The sequence below is a fragment of the Chamaea fasciata genome, unplaced genomic scaffold (assembly GCF_029207755.1).
Source record: "Chamaea fasciata isolate MVZ Bird 193981 ecotype frontalis unplaced genomic scaffold, bChaFas1.0.hap1 SCAF_9, whole genome shotgun sequence".
Classification (NCBI taxonomy): domain Eukaryota; kingdom Metazoa; phylum Chordata; class Aves; order Passeriformes; family Sylviidae; genus Chamaea; species Chamaea fasciata.
Window position 1 is genome coordinate 34,289,423 of NW_027094094.1, and position 20,788 is coordinate 34,310,210.

Genomic DNA, 20,788 nt, shown 5'->3' on the forward strand with positions numbered 1-20,788 from the left:
AAGTCCATAATGAAGAATTGGGGAGGTTCATGTGAGGGAAGGCAATCTCACACAGCTGAATGGAGGAATGAATACAGAATACAAGAAGAAACTCATTCTTACTTTTTAGTTTCCAAAACTTCAGTTTACAGAGCTAATACATACTGTACAGTATTAGAAAGTAGTTGCAAATACACCCACATGTGCACTAAAACCAATAATGCTTTCAACTTCAGATGAGAAAAGAAGTTTCTAAAGGGCCTGTGGGCTTTGAAATTTCACACAGATAGAACATTTTTAATATTACAGTCATGAATTAAGGTTCCAAGGAATTGTTACTTTTGTGCATGGACTTCAGGTAGCTGGAATGCTTATGGCACTCTGAAAACAAGCCCACGACCCTGGCCAAGATGAATTTTTTTTAAGCAGAAGGTGTATTATTCAATCACAGCTGAAAAGCTTTGGGTTGAAAACTTAAGTACAAAGATCGGACAGCAAATGCACCTTCTTCAAACTGGAAGTTTAACACCCTACTTCTCTTTAACTTCTCTTAAATGGCATTCATACTCTTAAAACACCCATCCTGCTTTTCCAACCTAAGTCTCACTGTTAGTGGAGGACTGTTAAAAAAAAAAAAAATCAACAAAAAAAACCCACCCCAAAAAGCAACAAACCAAACCAAGCACACCTGGAGCACTTTTCTCACGTAAGATGACTTCTTGAGAAAGGAAACTGTCGAGTATCATAGCTAAGATACATTTTCTATATGTATATGGCTTTACCTGTAACAGCAGAATAGCTTAACCAACGTGATTTAAGCACATTATTTTACAAAAAAGCAACTTATTATGTACTATTTTTAACCTGGGCACTCTGACGCATTCCTCAGTTCCCGGCAAGCCAAGCTGTCCATCAGTAGCCAGACCCCAAGCATATACCTGACCTTTGTCATTTAATGCAAGAGTGTGGGCTTCTCCACATGACACAGCTACAATATTTTGGGCATCCAGCGCACCAACGTGCTCTAAAAAAAGAAATAAATAAAATCAGTTGGTTTAAAGAAAAAAAAAGAAAAAAGCTACTGACAAGCTAGGCTTGTTCCAAGCAGTTTACACGGCACTAAGACATCAACTGGTGTGACATCCAACTAAGCCCATAAGTTCTGCTGAAACACCCTTTATTTAAAATTATAAACATGCAATTCTAGGAGAATTAAGTTAAATCTGACACCCAAAGTAACCCAATAATGACTCTCTCTGGAGCAATGCACAGAAGTGCATGAAACCTGCAGCTTCATCATAACAGTTCCTTCCAATCCTGCCACCTGAAAGTGAGTGCAGAAACTCAATTAACAGTAAGGTCAAACGGATCACTGTCAAATGACTACCCGTGCAGACATTGTGTAAGAGGAAAACTTTCCACCACAGCAAATTAAATTCACCTATTCATGATTAAGAAAGAGCCTGCAAAACAAGGCAGGGCAAATTACAGACTAAAGCTACTGATTTTGCAATGAGCTGCACAATGTGTTCTTTATAATGCAAAATACTGGGGAAACAGATCCTAAAGAGTAATTTTTCTAGACATACAGTGGATGCCTCTGAAAAGCACACACGAAAATATCTGGGATTTTTTTCCAGCAGCCTGCATCGATGCATTTGGAAACACTCAAAGCTTGGTTTTGGGCTGATGATTTGTGATCAGAAGTCTAACATTTCCATTTCAGCAATAAGTAAAGCGGAGAAACACCATCAGGGCCTGTCATCAAGGCTGGGCTTTTTAATAGCTCCCTTAACTAAGGGACTGCTTGGATATTTTACTCCCAGTTTTCCAACACAGATTCCATTCCAGCCTAAGAATGGCACACCACTGAAAACACCCGGGTATCATCAACGTTATGGGCACCCTAAAGACAGCCCAGCACAGCCCCAGTCAACTTCAAAACAGTAGCTCACATTATCTGCAGCATGACAGGCACTCAGCTTCCAAAATAAACTAACACAGGCAGCAGATAGAAGTTCTTTTTATTACATCCAGCTGGTCTGACTAAAGAGGTTACCACCCCAATTCACCCATCAGAGCCTCCCACAGCTCTGCCAGTGGGAGAGGTCATAGAAGCACTCTCCAGCTCGGGCACCAGCACACAGATTAGCTCCGGCAATCTCCCCCAGCTGCTGAACCAGCCAGCCTGACTGCCTAAATGGATTAAGGAACAGTCATACACTCCCTATGGCAAGCAGAACTCTAGAAGGAGGAAAAAAGAAAAGGCAGTGAGGACAAGGAGGTAGCAAAGGCACACAGTCAGCAACAAAATTATCTTCAGTTGGCAGAAACACATGCAAAAGAGAGCATCCACCCATCTGTAAAGATACCAAGCCTCTTTGGACTGTGCAACTGAAGTTATCCCAATGCTCTGACTTCACACAACACTCAGCAGTATTATCAGTAACCTCTGGGTGAAAGGAAAATTAGGGAGGACATTACAATCCTCATGTGTCTGAGCATGTTAAAAAAAAAAAGTTACAGCAGGTCCATTACGTATGAAAGGTCATGCAAATTAAAAGTCAGATATTTTCGTAGCAACCTTTGGATTTAAAAGACAATTCAGCATAATTTCCAAAGCGGGCAACAAGTAGTCAGAGTAAACTTGACACATTGAGTTTCTCTTCGCGTTCATGAAGCAGATGTCTGTACAGGATTAAGGTTTATCAGTTTTAATATCCACATACTGCTTCCCAATAGAAGTCCAGATTCATTTTAAAAAGTTACATCTCAAAAACAAAACAAAACCCAAAAGCAAAAACAAACAAACAAAACCTAACTGGCATCCAAACTGAAAGTCTCTGTAAAGGAGAACTACTACATTACCTCATGACACCACATTCCCATTTGAAAACTCTGTGGCAAATATTGAGCCAAGCAAGTTGTGAAAGCGCTCTAGGAGTGATTAGAAAGAAGTCTCAGCAAGCCTTTGCAGTTTGTTCCGCTGTGCTGAAAGCGGGGTGAGCAGCACTGTTCCCTGGCTCTCAGCACCAGCTATGACTCACATGCAAGCTCTGAAGGGAGCCCATGTGCACACTCCTCTGCAGTCCCTGTGAGATGTTTACCTACTTCTGCTCCAGAACTGCTCTAGGAGGGAGCAAAAACACACACAGGTTTTTGTGGGGGGAAAAAAAAAAAAAGCCCAAAGAAGTGTTACACAGCATCCTTTAGGCTTTTCCAAATCCTCTCCCCGTAGTGCTGCAGAGGCTGATAAGTCTTTTATCAAAAGTTTTATTTTTAGTTCTTAAAAAGAGAACATTGCTTTAATCAGACCTGCTGCACATCACGTATTAGACAACTAAAAACAGGCCGCATGTTACTCCGCTGTGATACGCCAAATACTCATTTCCACCATATTCCAACAGCCAAATCCACACGCGAAGTGCAATACCAACCCATGGATTGCAGCAGGTCAGCTCCCCTTGAGATTACAAACAGTCACTGGGTCTCCCAGGGCCACGCTTGAAATAAAAATCGGCGGCAGCGTCCAGCTGCACAGCGTGCTAACACGTGGGGGCACTGCCATGTTTCGTAGTTGATGTTTCCATCTGTCACAAGAACCCATCCCGGCAAAGCAATGCTTTTCCAGTTAAAAATACGCCCATTCTTGGATAAACTGCTGCACATGAATTTGCCACACGCACAGGCACTGGCAATCCTGGCTTTGATGAAGCACGATAAAACGAAAGCCACACACACCACCACACAGAATGTCCACAATTCACCACTTCTAAACTTACCGGGTCTTTTCCTGGCTTTTTCATGCCCCAGTTGTCCTAGATCATTGCATCCACATGTATAAACAGTCCCATCGTCCAGGACAAAAACAGTATGTCTCAGTCCACATCCTACATCTCTGACCCTTTTATTTAGGAAAAAGTCACTTTTTCTGGGTTCTAAAACAATCTCTTCATCAATTCCACCCAATCCAAGCTGTCCAAAAGATGCATTGCCCCAGCACAACATGTTTACACTTCTTTTTATCAGAGATCTTCCAACTCCACTTTTCTAGAATATTCCTGTTGTGTAGCTGTTAAGATAAAAGGAAAATGTACAGTTTTCAGTATCGTCCCCAACATTTACATCACAGTCCATACAGCATGTAACCCACGAGCTCACTTTCGCTATACCAATGTATTAAGACCTTGAACACTTTTTAAGAGCGTGATCTGCTTTCTCGGACAGGATTTGCTTTAACTCTGCAGTAAAATGCTTTCTCTACCATTTCAGATACAACTTTCAAGATGTGCAGGTCACCGGTTTTACACGACTTTGTTTCAAAAACTCTAAATATCATTCTTTGTAAAACTTCTTTAATCCCTAATCCAAATTTATACAAACTTGCAGTTGCAACCCATTCCAGCCAGCGGAAATGACTTCAAACATCTTCCAAGGAGACAGTACAGGCTACTTTCTTGACTTGAGGAGTTGCACGACTCCAGCAAGCACTGGGTATGGCCCCAAGATCATCACCAAAAACAACACTTGACTCATAGCTTGGAAAAAATTGGTCAGCTCTGATCAATCCAGTTATGCAATACAGTCACTACATTTAAACAACTAGGAGTCAACTGAATTCACAATCCAAAAGAAAATAAATACCTGAAACTCAAGTCCCCAGTCCTGCACTGCAATCAACACCAGCTACAGCTTCAGTTACCAGCTACCCACAAGCCCACACCCCTAATCCCTAAATTGCAATTATCGGTATTTGTGCTGACAGACTCTGTACCTTTTTGGAAAGGATTCAAAGCTGCCCTTCTCTTTCATTTGCAGTAGCACGTACAACAAAGAATTCGTGACAACGCTTTCGCTACTACTTATACCACATTTCCATGACAGTAAGTTTCCCTGTATTTTCAGAGCAATTTAAAAGTCAATGTAACCTAATGTGAAATTACTATGAATTTTCATCTGTGACCATTATTTAGAAGACATTCTGCAGGGTGATAACACGTATAAGCTACCTAAATGCCAATCTGCTCGAAGAAGCAAGCCAAAGCTTGACGTCTAAGCGTTACGTACACCAAAGGGCAGAATTCTTGCCAGCACAACAGGATGAACTGTTTTTCTCTGCAAACGTCAAAACGCAGTAAACAAGACACTTATTTTTGTGACCTCATAAAAAACCTCAAAAGCAACACTGAACCAAAACAGCTTAAAATGTATTGCATTCTGTTTACCTATCTCAGGAGGTGAGGCATGATCAAATATTTCCCTAGCTATATCCTACCACGTTCAGAAGGGGACATCGAAACGAGGATGTCTTCAGTTAAGACACAGCCACGCAACAGCACATGTCGCACATCTACAGCAGTGACTCGCTTCAACCTGCAACACAAGAAGTTAGAGAAGATGTACGATTACAGCTCTTCGAGATTTCTACAGTCAAGATTTCTCTCCATCTCCAGCGGGGAAAACGAATTAGAAAAGCCCTCCTTTCCACTGAACCGTACATGTATTTCCACGGAAGGCGAGCTTGTTTTGTTTTGTCTCGTTCGAGAGCCAGCAGCCGAAGTTCTGTACTTTGATCTCCAATCACGGCACTCTTTCACCGCCAGCGGCCGGATCCTCCCGGCCGTGACGCGGTGAGCGGCCCGGTGCCGCCAGCCCGCCCGGCGCGGGGGAAGCGCGGCGCTGCCCGGTGCCCACGGGGCGCGGGGCGGCGGCACGGAAGCGCCTGGACGCTTCGCGCAGGCTGGGGCCGCCGCCGGAGCGCAGCCGAGCGCTCGGGCCGTGCCCCGGGAGGGGAACCCCGCCCGCCCCAGCGCTCGCCGCGGCCCCGCGTTCCCTCGGCGGGGCCGGGCTCGCCGGGCCCGCGGCGCCGAGGTGGGGAGGGAGCGGCGGGCGCGGCCCGGCGGCGGAGAGGGGCCGCGGCCGGACCCCTGCGTGCCCCGCGGCCGCTCCGCGGCGGCGCCCGGCCCGGTGCCAACCGCCCCGGCCCGCACCTGCCCCGCGGCACCGCCGCCCGCCCCGCCCCGCCGCGCTCCCGCAGCCGCGTCCCGCCGCGGCGCCCCGCGGCCCGAGCGCGGCCCCGGCCACTTTCCCGTCCGCCCCGCGGGGCCCGAGGGCGGCGGCGCCCAGCTCCGCTAAGGCCCGGCGAGACTCACCGGCGGTAGCGAAGCGCTCCGCTCCCCTCCGCGGCCGTCCACCGCGGGCGCTCGCCGGCCACGGCCGGGGCGTGAGCAGCGTGAGCGGCCCCGGGCGCGGTGACAGGGCCCGGCCGCCGCTGCCGCGCAGGCGCCGGCTGGGCGGGCGGGACCGCGGCGCCCGCCGCACCGCCCGCCTCCCGCCGGCCCGGCCGCGTGGTCGGGGGCGGGCGGCGGCGCGGTGCCGATGGCCGCCGCTCGGGGCGGCGCCGCGGGGGGAGCTGACGGCAGAAAGGAGGCTTGGAAGAGGCCCGAGGGATGAGGAGCGCCGGAGTGACGCTTTCGTTCTCCCGGTGTGCTCGGGGAAGCGCGGGGCTGCCCGCGGAGCTCCGCTGTTCGCTCCGGTGGTGACCCAAGCTCTTCGCGTCCTTAGCACGGGGACGAGTGTGAACGTGAAAATACAGAGCCGTCGTTGGGTTACATCGCAGGTTTTACACTGAGAATGAAAAACCTGGAGTGGGCTCTGGGGCAGGTAGCTCTCTGAGAAGGGGTCTTCGTATGGCGAGTTTCGTCTGCCTGGCGGAGTTCTTCGGACACTTGGGCGCCTGTCGCTGTCCCTTATCCGTGACCTACGGAGATCTGCAGAAGCCTCTGCTTGATCTCCGAGGGCACGAAAAGAACGGGATCATTCTTTGTGGGAAGGAACTGGATCCGCCAGGGAGGCGTAGGAACAAACTGTTCGTCCTCCAGTTAGGCGTCATTACCCTGCGGGCGATGGAGCGGCTGCCGGGAGCACGGGCCCTGCCGCTGCCGGGAGCCGCCTGCCTTTGCGCCTTCGCCCTGCCCCTGCCGCGGAAAAATGCACTTTCCGGAATTCTCCAGTCTGGTTACAAGCTTTTCGCGGTGTCCATACCCGAGATGGGCGTGGTAAAACTTTTTTTTTTTTTTTTTTTTAACTGAAGACGTATCTCTAGTGGAACCGCTAAAAGAGAAGTTTACATGCCAGACAGATTTCTTAACTTTTTTTTTTTTTTTTCCTGGTATTATGCTTGGTACTGGGAGGAAAATCCGTTGCAATTTATGTAATTGGACCGGCTTGGTAATCCAAATGAGATTTCCTTATTTAGCAGCCTCTTTACAGAAGGACCCACCTTTATGTAGGTCGGGAAGTGGAAAAAGGCCAGGACCAGGCATACTTCAGGGCAAGTGGTTTTGAAAACCATGGGTGAGGAAAGTTCTGTGTTTGGTGTCCTTTCGCCCTTTGTTAAATGGAAATCATTTAACAACATCCCAGTCACTGGGATGTCTTGGTCCAGCCATTAAACACTCCTTTGTATATGGAAATAGGTAAGATTCTACAGGACTTCTCAGGTTTTGTGGTTGTAGATTTATCAGGGAAGATCCAAAGCAGAAATACGAAATTCATACCTAGAGAAAATGAGACAGCTGCATAGCTGACACAAGCTAAATGATGCAGCACTTTTCAGGGCAGCAATCAACCGGTTTGGCTATTTAAAGGAGAAATGTGAGTGATTTGCTTTTTGCCGGAAGGTTAGCAGGAGCTGTGACACAGAGCAAATGGAGGAAAACATTTGGTTTGTTATCTTCTAAACTTCCTTTTCCCCTTATTTGTGAGCCCAGCAGAGTGGTAACTGTGAATAACTACGCTGTGAAATGGCTTTTAAATACTGGCATTCATTGTGCAATATGTCCTCTGACCAGCATGTGGGGATGTGCCCAAGTACTTGAAGAGAACATTATATGCCCACTACAATTTTATACAAGGAAAAGTCACTCGGTATAACTGCCTTAACACATTAAATAAAAAAAAACTGTATAAAGCATGAAACAACATACAGTGTTGCACAAATCTCAATTCCCTTCTGTAATAGACACGGCTATTTTATTTTAAAGAATTACTTTAATCCTAAAATCAGATTACCGTAAACTGAATAACTGAAGTGTGTCTTCAAATAAAGTACAAGCCATATTTTTATTCCACTTCTCATTTATCTTAGCAAGTTTGCTTTTTTTGTGCCAGAGAAGCCATATCCTACCTACCATGCCTTAGTACCTCATGGGATCCCCTCCTTGGGGCTGAAGACACACAGGCAGCGGGGCGAAGAGAAATCCAGTGAAAACAAGAAATGTAAATCTTCTCAACTTCAGCGAAGGACTCTATTTCCTTGTCAGTGCCTTAGAGCTGAGGGTTTCCTATTACCATTGCACAGTCTTCTTACTGATGGTCACAACAAGCAGGAAACTATTTTCAGTGCCCCTGCCATTATTAAAATAGCAATGCTTGGGTACTGCCTGGTGATGGCTGTCAGCACAATTGGGGTTTTTAAATTGTACCTCAGTTAATCCCCCACTGAGATAATACAAAAATGGGGACATAATCGTATCTAGGGTTAACTAATAGGTACTTTATTCTTGATTACTAGAAAACATCTTTCAGTTAATATACGTGCTTTGGAAGGCTACAGTGTTATGGCATAAAACTTTCTGTATAGTTGTAACAGAGATGGACTCCGCTCTCTGCCTCCATTTTCTCCTGGCAACAGCCAGAACATACTTTATAAACCTTAATTCCGCATTTCAAACCCCTTTGCTTTATACTTTGATGTGTCACAGCCTACAGAAAATAGAAATGGGTGTCCAGAACAGCTGATAACATGAAATCAGAGATGCCAGCGTTTTGCGGTGAGAAATTACTAACCTTTGTGTGAAGCCTTCATGTAGAATATTCTTGATTAAGATAAAGAAAAGCCTTTAGAATGCAAATAGCCTTACAAACAAGGGATGGTCAGACCCTTTTATGCCATTTCACTTTTACGTTTCATCCTTAGATTCTTCACATTATTCACGTAGAGAGCTCACACATACACAGAGTATGTGTTTTATATGCTCTGCCACTTTAGAGCTGGGCATGTTTTAGTTCTCTCTCTGCCCACCCTGCTCACAAACAGTTCTGGTTAGTTCAAATGCAAATGTGCTTACCAGTAAGACCAATTATTTATTAACTGATGGCAATGTGCTGAAACAATCTGAACAGTTTTTGAACTGTTTGTGAACGTAAATCACTATAGAAATACTAAATTGACAAATTGGCAAGTTCTGTGGTCAACTGGAGGCATCTGATAAAGGGAGGTGGTTAAGGGAAAACTGAGGAGACACCTTCAAATTAGGATAAGCAAACCCAAACCCGCCCCCCCCATCTGCTCAGGCCACAAACTATAGCTGAAATAGCCAAAGGAAAGCTATTCATAGGATGATGAATGCAAAGAAAATGAAAAAGCAGTGAGGGGTGAGGATGAGCCCTGGACACGAAGTCCATAATGAAGGAAACGAGCTGACCTTTGTATTACGGATGGAGCTCCTGCATTCACAAACCCTTGCGTGGATCCAGCGTCCCCAAGCCCACACAAGCTGGCACTGAGTGACTCCCCTGTGCCCTGGCAGGATGGCAGAAGCCACACAAGTGGTGAGGCACCTGGAGGTTGGGGCTGAAGATGGTGAACATTTTTGAGCATCCTACACGGAGGGTTGCAGCCCCTTCCCACATGTGGCATATTTTCTTCCTATTGAAGTGATGTTTCACACTATTACATGTATTTTTCTGTTATAAATAGAGCAGCAGGCCAGGTGCTAACTGAGCACCAGGAAATTCCCGTGTAATCTTTTGGGATTTTTTTTGGTTTGAGAGCTGGATGCTGAGACACCAGTTCCCATGTCATCAAACTGGGCTTTTGGTCAGGCCAAAACTGACCTTTGATTTTTACGATGCAATCCTACAGGAATACAATATCAATAACTGAGCGGGTTTAGCCCTGCAGAGACCAGTTTGGTAACACGCTGAACCTCAGCTTATAAAATAGCTGCAAGTGGTGCCACATGCTGCTGATTCTGACATGACACTGTGTCTTTGCACGGCAGCATGATGAAGCACCCTAAAATTAGCCTTCTTACTATTTCGTAAAGAGCAGGCAGAAAGGTAGCAGCCTGCACTGAGGAGAACAAAGAGGCACAGGAGAGGAGCAGAACTGAGCCTCACACACGCAGCCTGGTCACAACACTTCATGGTGAGCACTCTTGGCTTCTTTGCTAATTTCCAGGTTGGACTGTTTAGTGTAATTTCTTCTCCCAAGCACAGGCTGACCTGATTATGAAGAAAGGAAGGTGCTCATGGAAACAGAGGTGGGGTGGAGGGACCTGTTCTCTCAGGGTGATTGGGATTCAGCAGAAAGGAAGAGGAACAATGAAAATTACATGGATGGTCTGTTTTCTTAGGGGTCTGGTGGGAGCTGGAATTTAATTCACAGAACTAAGTTTGTTGTTACTGGAATATAACGGGGAATGGAAGAAAAAAATGGGGCTGATATGAAAATCAGAAACAACCAGACTTTTTTCTGATAGTCAGTTCTATCTCTACCCTCCCTACTGCACGACAAAGTCCTTCGCTTTACAAGGAGTAAGATTTGAGAGCAAAAAGAAGCAAAAAAAAAAAAAAAAAAAAAAAAAATCCAACTTCCAGGCAGTAGGAAGATAGGGGCATGGATGTGTTTGTGTACAGGAACAGAAAGAGTGGAGTTAAAGATCCTAGACCGGAGTAACGCTTGCAGATGAGGAGAAAAAAAGAAACTGAGGAAACATCTGAATATCAGAGGGCACAAGAGGCATGCCATGGAAGGGATGTCAGCACTGATTACTAGGAGGGAAGGAGGCACAGCACCCGTCTCTAGGAGGCAGAGGACCCCCCAGCAGCTGGGTGTGACAGCCTGTGGCCCACGGCCTAAACAATTGTCAGTACATGCTGTTTTCTCTGTTCCTGTGGTAGCACTCTGCAAAGAATAGCTGGGAAGAAAATAACACTGGGGCATAAACTGTGACTGCTACGTTCACACTACATACAGCTGTTTCTGCTATTAGTTATCACTCAGAAATACAGGGCTATTTTGCAACACAGATATTTTTGTTCAGTAAAGATGATTGGACAGTACTCTGCAGCTTTTGTAATTTAATTTGGGACAATGTTCATGATCTCGCATGTATTACCGAAACCCAGAGAGGCATGATTCTATAAGATCTCTTTGGTGCTATTAGCAACCAGCAGGTATTTGGTGAAGCATGGGCTGAAATGTGTCAAAGTGGGAGTGAATCTGTGACACTTGTATCAACCACAGTAAGGACATCTCTCTGCATAAAGGGGATTAAATATTCACAATGGTCAAAGAGTCTTGGACAGATGAAAAATTAAATTTCTCTTGCAGATGTTGTGAAGGAGTTCCACAGAAATTGTATGTGAACAGTCAGAGCTTGGAGTCCTTGAAGGACTGTAACTCTTAATTTCCTAAAATTTAAGTCTCAACCTTGGCATTAGAATAAGAAATTAATAAAAAAAAAATTTGGAGACAGAAGGTGAGCTGTATTAGCTGAGCAATCAACCCCTCAAAACTGTGTGAAAAATGGAATCACTGCTTCTCCCTACACACAGTTCCTACGTAGAGAAACCCAGTGACTCATGTTCCCAGAGGTCACCTAAGTCAATATTTATTTTATTTAGGAAAGAAAAGTTGACACAAATTTGTCATCTTTTGTTTCTGTTTACTGACACTGGAGTGGTGCAAAGTGCTGCCAATTTTGTTGTTGATTTTTTAGTATGAGTGATTTGGATGCTCCTATTTCACTGCAGAAGACTTTGGGTCCATGTTTTGGGGATAATGTTTCTTTGTTTATTTGGTCTACCAGCACAGAACAAACTGCTTCCATTTAAAACTTCAAGCTTGAAAGGGGAAGCCACAGCAACTGTCTGTCTTTTGGAAGCAGAAACAGTAGAGCAGCCACTTGTGCCAAACCTCCATTGCATTTAGCTGTGCTTTTTTCTTGGATAGGGAAGGAGGTAGCAGTGATTCATCACCTGTGTCTGCCTGATGAAGGCTTTCCTGTCATTCATGTCAGCAAGTCACCAGGACACCACTAAATACGATCACTGGTCCCGGTCAGAAATTATCATTTCAGGGGTGCTGGATACTCCCCACTTTACATGTACATACTTATTTTCATAGAACAATAATGCAGAGCTATTTTCAGCTCCTGGTCAAGGTTCTAGAGCAGCAAAATTACTCCTAGACATACACAGACATGAATTTGAGAGTACTCCCAGGGCTCGGGATCCTGGAGATTGAAGTGAAATTGTTCCCGAGACTGTCTCAGGAAAAGACAAGAGCATTTCAAGAGTATCCAACTGAAACAGCAGCTCTTGTTCACCCCATGACCCAGAGGGGACATCCAGAACCAGACAGATTACAGGAGAGTCAGCTCAAAACACCAATTTCCTCAGAAAACAGTCACACATAATATTTTAGCCAGTAGACGTGTCAAAAAATATTGTACCCAAAATGTGATATAACTTCTGCAAATACAAACAATTCAATACAAACACTATTAATGTGCTTCTAGCTTGTAGCAAACTCAGCCAGGCAAACTGGTTTTTCAACAGATAGTATCAATATTACAAATTAAATTCCTTTGATTATAACTTTTTTTTTTTAATAATGCTTATTTGTCTCATGAACAAGTGGTTGCTTTGTAGCAAGCAGCATTAGGATCAAAATTCACTTTTCTGAGAGGCAAATGATGTGGTGGTCTTTATCATTTTCCCTGACCTCTTGTTCAAGTTTGAGCTTCTAAATAGCTCATCACCATTATAAACCTCTTTGTGTTGTCTTCTGTGTTTATAGTAACTCTAAGCATTAAAACAGTCTGTTCCTAACTATAACAGTCCTGCAGAATTATAATAGGCAAGAACCTAGAAATGTTCCATTTATAGCCATTACAAACAGTTGTAATTTCCAGTGCATTGTATCAGCAATGGCCCCTCAAGAATCCAGTATTTGGGATTAAAGTGCCTGGACATTTTAAAGTCACATTTATGAACACTGTTATCCTTTGGCAAAGTTTCAGTTTAGAATAGTTAATAGCAACACATACAGTTTTAAAATCTTCATTTCTGAAACTTCCCACACCAATAGTTTTACAGCTGATTTTGACTGGATACAGAACTATTTGCCCAAATAACAACAAACCAGATAGTGTTATTATCATGGTTTCTGATGTTTTCTACAAAACCCACAGCAAGTTAAAAGAAATACAATTTGACAAGTGGAATTAAATGGATTTTAAAATATAATCTAAGTATACCTATTTCGAGGTGAAATTTAAAAGCTCAAGGATTATCAAATAAATTTATGTTTATAGCTATATTTCAAGAAACTTACAATTTTTAAAAATTAATTTTTGAGAAATTAAAGATTCAAATAGCGTGCTTGACTCTGCTATAATTCCTTTGCACATGTATTGATCAACATAAAGAGAATAAAACCAGAAACTAGTGATACATTCCTCATCAAATATTTTCTGATGTAAACCTTTGGCTTCCTCAAATCCTGCATCTTAAAATCTCGACCAGAGAGATCTTCACATCTCTGCAAAAGATGCAAAGGTTTTCTCTTGTGCCACAGAAATAGACACCAAGGATTTCAGGATTAGGAAGCATGCAGTGTGTAAAGAGTTTCTTTCCTGAGTTTTCCAACGCCAGGAACCAATCCTGTTTGGAGCACTGTTATCCCTCCTTAATACTTCCAATAAAGCAATTGAAAGCAGCCTGTGGGAGTACACAGAAAGTCACTATATCTGCCAGAGACTGTCCTTAGAGTGCTCATTCTTGGGGGTCAGATTATCCATTGGTTCCTGGATTTTGTACCTTGTTACCTTGATTACAGCTGGGAAAACTCTGGAAGTTCTTCCCACTGGGTCCTTTCTCGTCACCCTCCCCAGCCGCTCAAAGCCATCGTTTTCCCTGTTTCCCTTTCCTCTGAGCCAAACCCTGAGACAGGTCAATTATTTCTCTGTGGAAGTCAATGACCCATTTAAACTAGCTGAGTCTGGGTGGGTTTATATCACAGCTCAGAACCCCACAACTGAGCATGCCAAGTGTGAAAGCCCACGTTTATACTCCTTGCATTTCATGTGAACCCCATCCAGCACTGCCTGACAGCAGCCGTTCTGGCTCCCCCTCCACTCCAGCCCCCACTTACACTTCTCTATTCCCTCCAACACTCTAAATCCTATTCAGCAGAAAAACGCACAACAAATCCACTTCACACAGGAGGAAGAGTTTTCGTATCCACAGGTTATAAACACTATGATTGAGACTTTCTGAACTATTGTGCCTTCAAAATGTGTATTGTCATTTTCCAGAAATGGCAAGTAAAGATTTAGATGACTGCCTGTAGTCATTTTAACATCAAACTCTTGGCCAATATGAAGGTAAACACCTCAAATGGGAATTTACAAGTGGATCTACACAGGCAAGTCCTTAGATTTTCAACAAAAATGTAATAAAATTTCAGGCTTACCCTTTGAAGTATTCAATGAGAATATAGTCATGGTCTTTATACCCTGTCTTTGACTTTCCAAACTAGTAAATATTTCTTCAGAAAATAGATGTTTTATTAATTTACCATGTTGTCCTGATTTAACATTAAGAGCATTACATCTAAAATTTAGTTCAAATGTTGGATTTCTACGGCCCCATATCACCAATTAAGCATGCCGGAAAGGTTTTGTTGTGCTTTAAAAGGTGTTTGCTAATCAGATTAAATGAAAAACACTTACCATATTTGCATTTTCTTTCTAAGTATCACAGTTTGAAGTCTTCCAATATTCTTCCTTTTCTAAAGAAAAAAAGAAAGAAGAAGAAAAAAAAAAGTGGGACAGTTAAAAAAGGATTTCCAAAGGCACCCTAGCCAGAAAGAGAATTCCTTTCTATAACTGGTGGCATAGCACAAGGCATTAATATATATCACTGATGTACCAGATGAGCTAAACTTGGCTTGTAATACGCACGGTTTATCAGATCACAATGTATTTTAAATCCTGTGATAGATCTTCTGACTCCTTCTGTTGAGTAAATAATGTTTTGACTGGGATGAAATTCGATGGTTCTGGAGACTGACAACTGAGTAAGCAGAACCACTGGCCCGGAAAAGTATTCATCAATGTTTTTGATTACAAGGTGATTTATTTGAACTAAACTAGAGGTCTTATTTAAGGTCCTAAAAGAAAAGGCATATCCTTTCTTTTTCTTATCCTCACTCTTTCTCTGTCTGATATACTTGTGAAAAAGTCACCTTTGGCATAGCTAACCATCTGCTTGGCTAGTCAGAATGGCCAGTACCTCACACTATTGTTGCTCCGAGGGAATTTTCTGGGTCACGATCGTGTAAGCGAGTTTCCATTACCTGAATGCTCTTTGTTCTTCAGCTAAACAGAATGATTCTGATTCTGATGGTGTTTCATAAGGTGGTGCGAACTGTTTCATTCTCATCTCTGTTGCTTCTGGAAGTTTGCTTGTGTTTTGACATGAAAGACCCTTTTTTTAATTATTATTATTATTAAATCTATTCAGTCCGTCAGTAGAGCTGTGTCTCTAAACCCCCCTGGTGTTCCGAAAGCCTCACCACTACCTACAGATAAAATTTTGCAGCGCGTCGTCAGATGCATTTTTACAATTGATGCTACAATGCAAGTCAGTTTAGGGCTCCGATGCAACATTTAAAGTGGGAAGGTGACTCAGTGGCCCGAGGGAAGGAGTTCCAGACACATGAGGCGGCGCAAGGGAGAGAGAGCCAGAGTCACCGGGAGGGGCCCGTAAACCGATCTCAAGTGTGCACAGTGAGGTGGTGACACGCTTCAGGGCTGGGAAAACAGGAACTCCAGCCTTTAATGGAGACACAGCTTGGGGATGATGTTTTCATATCAAAATGACCCTATTTGAATTCAGAGGAGGAAAACTTTCAAAGCGCTAGGGCTCCTGCCCAGGGCTTTTCCCCTTGTCGGTGCAGTCAGAGGCAGGGCACGGAGCCGCACTCCCTGCGTCCAGCCCGGCAACGCGATTCCCAACACCACGGGCCATTCCTGACTTTTAGTTGTTGGCACAGACTTCCACGCTTTTCTGCTGCCCCCATGTGTCGAGATGAGCGGTTCCCTGGAGGTGTGGACATACCGCGGCTCGCCCGGCTCTGTTCCCTTCCCTCAGCTCGTCCTCTTGCGCCGCTGCAATACACGATTCACTGGCTCTCCTGTCCATGGAGTTTGCTCCTGTCATACTTCAGCAAACTGCTCCCAGACCGTGCTCTCCTGCTACCTAAGCCACGCGTTTGTAGGCAATCTACCTAACCAAGCTCTTATCTCTAGCCAGTTCTTCTGGTCACCTCTCTGAACAATCAGGTTGCTGTTGTCCAGACTGTTGAGCTCTATCCTGAGGTCTGCCTAGCTGAGGTGATCCCACGACCACAGGTTCAGAGACAAGCTGACTGTCATGCCGCTACTGACAGACACTGAAACTCTCATCTGAATGTTCCTGGAAAGCAAGAGGTCTCAAGGAATTATTTTTAAAATGTAGACTATCCACGAATGCTCTCTCCTTACTTTCATCTACCAAAACCTTAAGACATTCGAATTAGGGGCGTGTCTTGTGAAGTACAATTTTGACAACTGAGTTATTGAAGGTTTTTTCCTACTAAAGATAGAACTGGTATTTTGTACAGTTTTGCTTGTCTAGAAGAGGTTCAAAAGCCTCTGATGCTCAAAACACCTGCCATTCATTCTGAGTTTGGGTTCTCTAAAATCCTAAGGGTCCTGATCTACGCTGCCACATGCTGAGCTGCCTCAACCTCCTGCCACCTGCCCAGCCCTCTGGGGTTAGTTGCTGTTGTCCTCCGGGCCTCTAACACCGACCAAACAACACTGGAAGGACACTTCCCCTAAGCAGAAAAAGGATACTGAAGATATCCTCTATTTTAGGATATCCTATATTTTATATATAGACTACATACTCTCTTAGTTCAGACAGAAGTCAAGATTGATTGAGCTTATTTTTCTCATTATTGTGCAACTCAATCGGGTTTCCACAAATAATAGCCACACTTTGTTTTGTGCTTTTATGTTAAAACCCCTTGCAAATAGACTCTCAGCGAAATCTCTCTGTTCTTTCAGGGTTTGGGAATGTCTTTGCAAAGGTTAAATTCTGCTCTCTGTTCTGGATGCATGAAGCCATTTAAGTGATAAGAATAAGGAGTGAACTGTAAATCTCTGTTTGACAAATGTGTAATTGGAAATAGAGACTGTGGTTACAGTCTCCCTGGACTGACTCTTAATCCACTTTAAAAAATACAATTCACAACACGTTGTGTTAATCTCAACCCCAAGTCAAAAGCATTCATGTTCCTGTCTGTGGACAACAGTAAGCGGTTAACAAAGGCAGACACTGTAGATATCATATCTACTTAGTATCAACTTAATATCAACCACAAAAATAGATATCAAGAGAAAAAAAATTAAACTTTTCTACAAGTAACACAAGAAAACGTCCAAATAATCAAAATATAAAGTATGTCATATGGCTTTCACCGTAGCGATATTCCTGTGTTTCCTTTTCCTTTAGATTCAGTTAAGCAGATACCGCCACTCTTTGTACCAGCCACTCTGACAACGTGTTCAGTTGGTATTAATTACGGCTATGAATATCCCTGTTACATGTTTTGAGATGTATGTTCTAAAGAAGGGGAAAACAAACTGAAATCGCTGGAGCTGGGTTTGCCTTAGTGCCTTCTCTTACACTGAATCCCAGGAAAGCAAGTCCATTGATGCGGCAGCTCCAGTGAGATGTTGCACACGTGTACCAGCATCAGGCTGAGGCAGTGCCAGCCAGGGCTGGCTCAGCTGGACACCTGAAACAACACAACAAAGTCAGCCTTGTCTGCTGCACCAGGTTCCTATCAAAAACAAGAGAAGGAAAGACGTGAAAGACAAGGAAAAAAGTGATGAAGTAAAAGAAGACAGGCAAGGAGAGGGGTCATAGTAGGAAGGCAAATCTCACATATCACAAAGTGTCCCAAGTGAGGTGAAGACATTAGAACTGGCATGATCAGATCCCTTCTGTGGTCTGTTTGGTCTAATCACGCCTTGCAATCGGGACAGTGAGATCCTATAGTGTCAAAATGGATCCCATAGTCTCTGGTGATGCTGGGAGCAGTAGCCATGACTGTAAATCTCACACTTTCCGATCAAGCTGGGTGTTTGGCATCCAGCTTCCTTCTGCTTCACTTGCCCAAAGAAAGTCCTGAATGGAAGAGCACATACCGAGTAATCAAACCCAGCTTCTGGGTTATTAGTTTCATCACTGTTTTCTGATCTCGTGTTCCTGTCAGTTACCAGACATAGTCTCCAAGACACTGAATTGTAGAGATAGGAGTCCTCATTAGTTTTATCTCAATTTCTAAACCAATCTGATATAAGAGGTTGCATCAAACTTCTGCTTTTTGGGCAACTGCCCGTCTCTGTGTGCTGGTATTTGCTGTGTGCTCTACGAATCATTGGGGTCTGAGGGTGCTGACCACGGGAGGAAGGCTGGTGTGAGCCAAACTCTGCACCCAGACATGGTGGGAGCTGCCAGGAGATCCTACTCAGCCACATGAGCCTTTCCAGGGAGAACTCATGCAGGTTCTATTTGAACCATAAGGGGAAACTATACATTTTAAAATTGGAATGCTGGCAGCTTTCCAATTTTAATAATTGGAAGTAAAGTAAAATGTTGGTTAGATATCCCAACATTAAACAAACAAACAAAAAAAAAGTCATTTCCCTTAGGAAAAGAAGAATGTGGGAGAAGCTAATGAAATATTAACTGTACAGGAACAGCGAAATGCCTGCAAACACTTTTTGCTAACTCTTTAGTATCACAGGCATTTTTGAAAGGCTGATATTTATAAGATAATATTGTGCAGTGGCTAATAACAGACAAGAAAAAAAATCATAATTTAAAATAAGGACATGGTGTTCTCCATGCTTTTTAGGCAGGGAATCTGCCTTAAAGAACCTGATGCTTTTACAATTGAGTAGAAGCTTTTTACAAGAAAAGGGATTTTACAAATCAGCTTTCACAATTGCCACCCATAACATCAGTTACTTCATGTTCTGAAGATTGTCTTTACAACATTTTTCAGCTGTACCTTGTCTACTGCCACAAAGCAAACTACTGATATATTTTAACCTATTGAATAATTTTGAAAAGCAAATAGATGGAACATTGGGGTACAAGAGATGGCGGTTCTGTGCGGATTACTGGAAGATTGCTTTCATTCCTGTAGTTATAACTTTCTGGAAAAATCTGACTCCTCTCCTATTGATGACAGTGACAGAACAGACTCTGATTTCATTGGAAACAGCATCAGGCCCCATAAATCACTAGTACATTTCATCTAAATAATGAATGAGACTGAAAAATTCTCTGGTAACACTTGAACAATCCCCCGATGAGGTGAGGATTGAAGCTGCCCTGTGCAGTGATAAAGCCTGGTTTGGGCTGGGTGCAAAAGAGATAGGCACTCAGGAATGTTTTAACATTATTATTTGTACTTTCTATAGCAAACAGGTACCATTTCTATCATGCTTATAATAAGTCTCCACTTCTAAAATTAGAATCCAAATTAGGATTACACAATACCTGGCAGACTAATGTAAGAGATGTGCTGCATAGTGATATGAATAGAAAATACCCAACTCCTCTTACACAAGGTTTGTAAATCACTTGAAATAGCTTTTCCAGGAACATCCAGAAATCTGCCGTTAACACTTCTCTCACCAAAGGAATAATGGCCTTAAGATAATTCATTAAAGTCTATAAAAGAGAAATAGGGTTTGCAACTGCTGTTCCAATTACCCAGCCTTTAATTGTAGTTATTAAAGCAGCCACAGTCGCTGATGCTTCAAGAAAAGATGTCACTGCTCTTGCCCAAAGCTGCCCAGGTAGGGAGAAATTCACTGCCCTTGGAACAACCTAGTCTAACAGAAGGCAAAGTGGGTACTTTATGAGTCAACATTCCTACGTGACCAGCAGGTTGGTCACAGGCTAAGCCTCTCTTCTGCAGGTACTCCTTGAGCACATGAGAACAAACTTGGCTAAGGCACTGTTCCATACTACACAATAGGAAGAAATCAGATCCTGCCCTTTGGAAGGGCAGGATCAGGGCTTGGTGGGATGCAAACCAGGAGTGGGCAGTAAACATCTGCTCCACAGGGCTTTGGAGAGATCTGCAAAATCACTGGAGCTGGACTGCAAAGGGCCGTAAGGAAGCCTTCAAAGAAATGGCATGTCTCATTTCTCAATGCTTCAGCACATGCCATTATAGAATAGTATTGATTTCATCCCAATAGCTAGAAAATCAAGAATTTTCCACTTATGATAAATACGTAGGTTGACAAATACAGTCAGATAATCCTACTGAGGAATAACAGCCAACCAGCCATGTACAAAGTTCCATTTTAAACTCTCTTCTTGAGAGTCTTGTTTGAGCTTGTGAAGGTAGTTTGGGCTTTGACAGCCAAGACCTGGAGAGAAATAGTGCTCAAGTAATTTATTCTAGGACACTGTGCCTCATTCTTCTGCCAGCCAGCAAAGACAAAAGGATGGAGGTCATCCATACAGATGGAGGTCATCATACTTTGAAGTGCTTTTTTTAGTGCTCAGCAGGCAAAAGCCTGATTTCAATTTTTTTTCTATAAATGCAGAGAGAAGAGCCAAAGTATTTTCATGGGCTTTAGACTATTACTTACAA

At 43.6% G+C, this 20,788-nt stretch overlaps 2 protein-coding genes across 3 annotated transcripts in view; one reads left to right on the forward strand and one right to left on the reverse strand.

The window, feature by feature from the left end:
* The window catches only part of HERC4 (HECT and RLD domain containing E3 ubiquitin protein ligase 4), a 30,666-nt gene extending 24,453 nt beyond the window's left edge, over positions 1-6,213 (reverse strand). Inside the window, exons 1-4 of one of the 2 annotated variants that reach the window (XM_066191832.1) lie at positions 6,132-6,213; positions 5,255-5,352; positions 3,762-4,051; positions 844-1,003 (exon numbers count right to left, since the gene is read on the reverse strand). In XM_066191832.1, coding sequence (XP_066047929.1) covers positions 844-1,003; positions 3,762-3,987 — 386 coding nt within the window. In that variant the 5' untranslated portion in view covers positions 3,988-4,051; positions 5,255-5,352; positions 6,132-6,213. Of the gene's footprint in view, positions 1-843; positions 1,004-3,761; positions 4,052-5,204; positions 5,353-6,131 lie in introns of both variants that reach the window. The other variant, XM_066191831.1, reaches the window with a different exon arrangement.
* Positions 6,214-10,186: 3,973 nt separating this feature from the next.
* MYPN (myopalladin) overlaps positions 10,187-20,788 on the forward strand; it is a 69,611-nt gene continuing 59,009 nt past the window's right edge. Inside the window, exon 1 of the mRNA XM_066191834.1 lies at positions 10,187-10,192. The gene's annotated coding sequence lies outside the window, so the exon portion shown is untranslated. The remainder of the gene's footprint in view (positions 10,193-20,788) is intronic.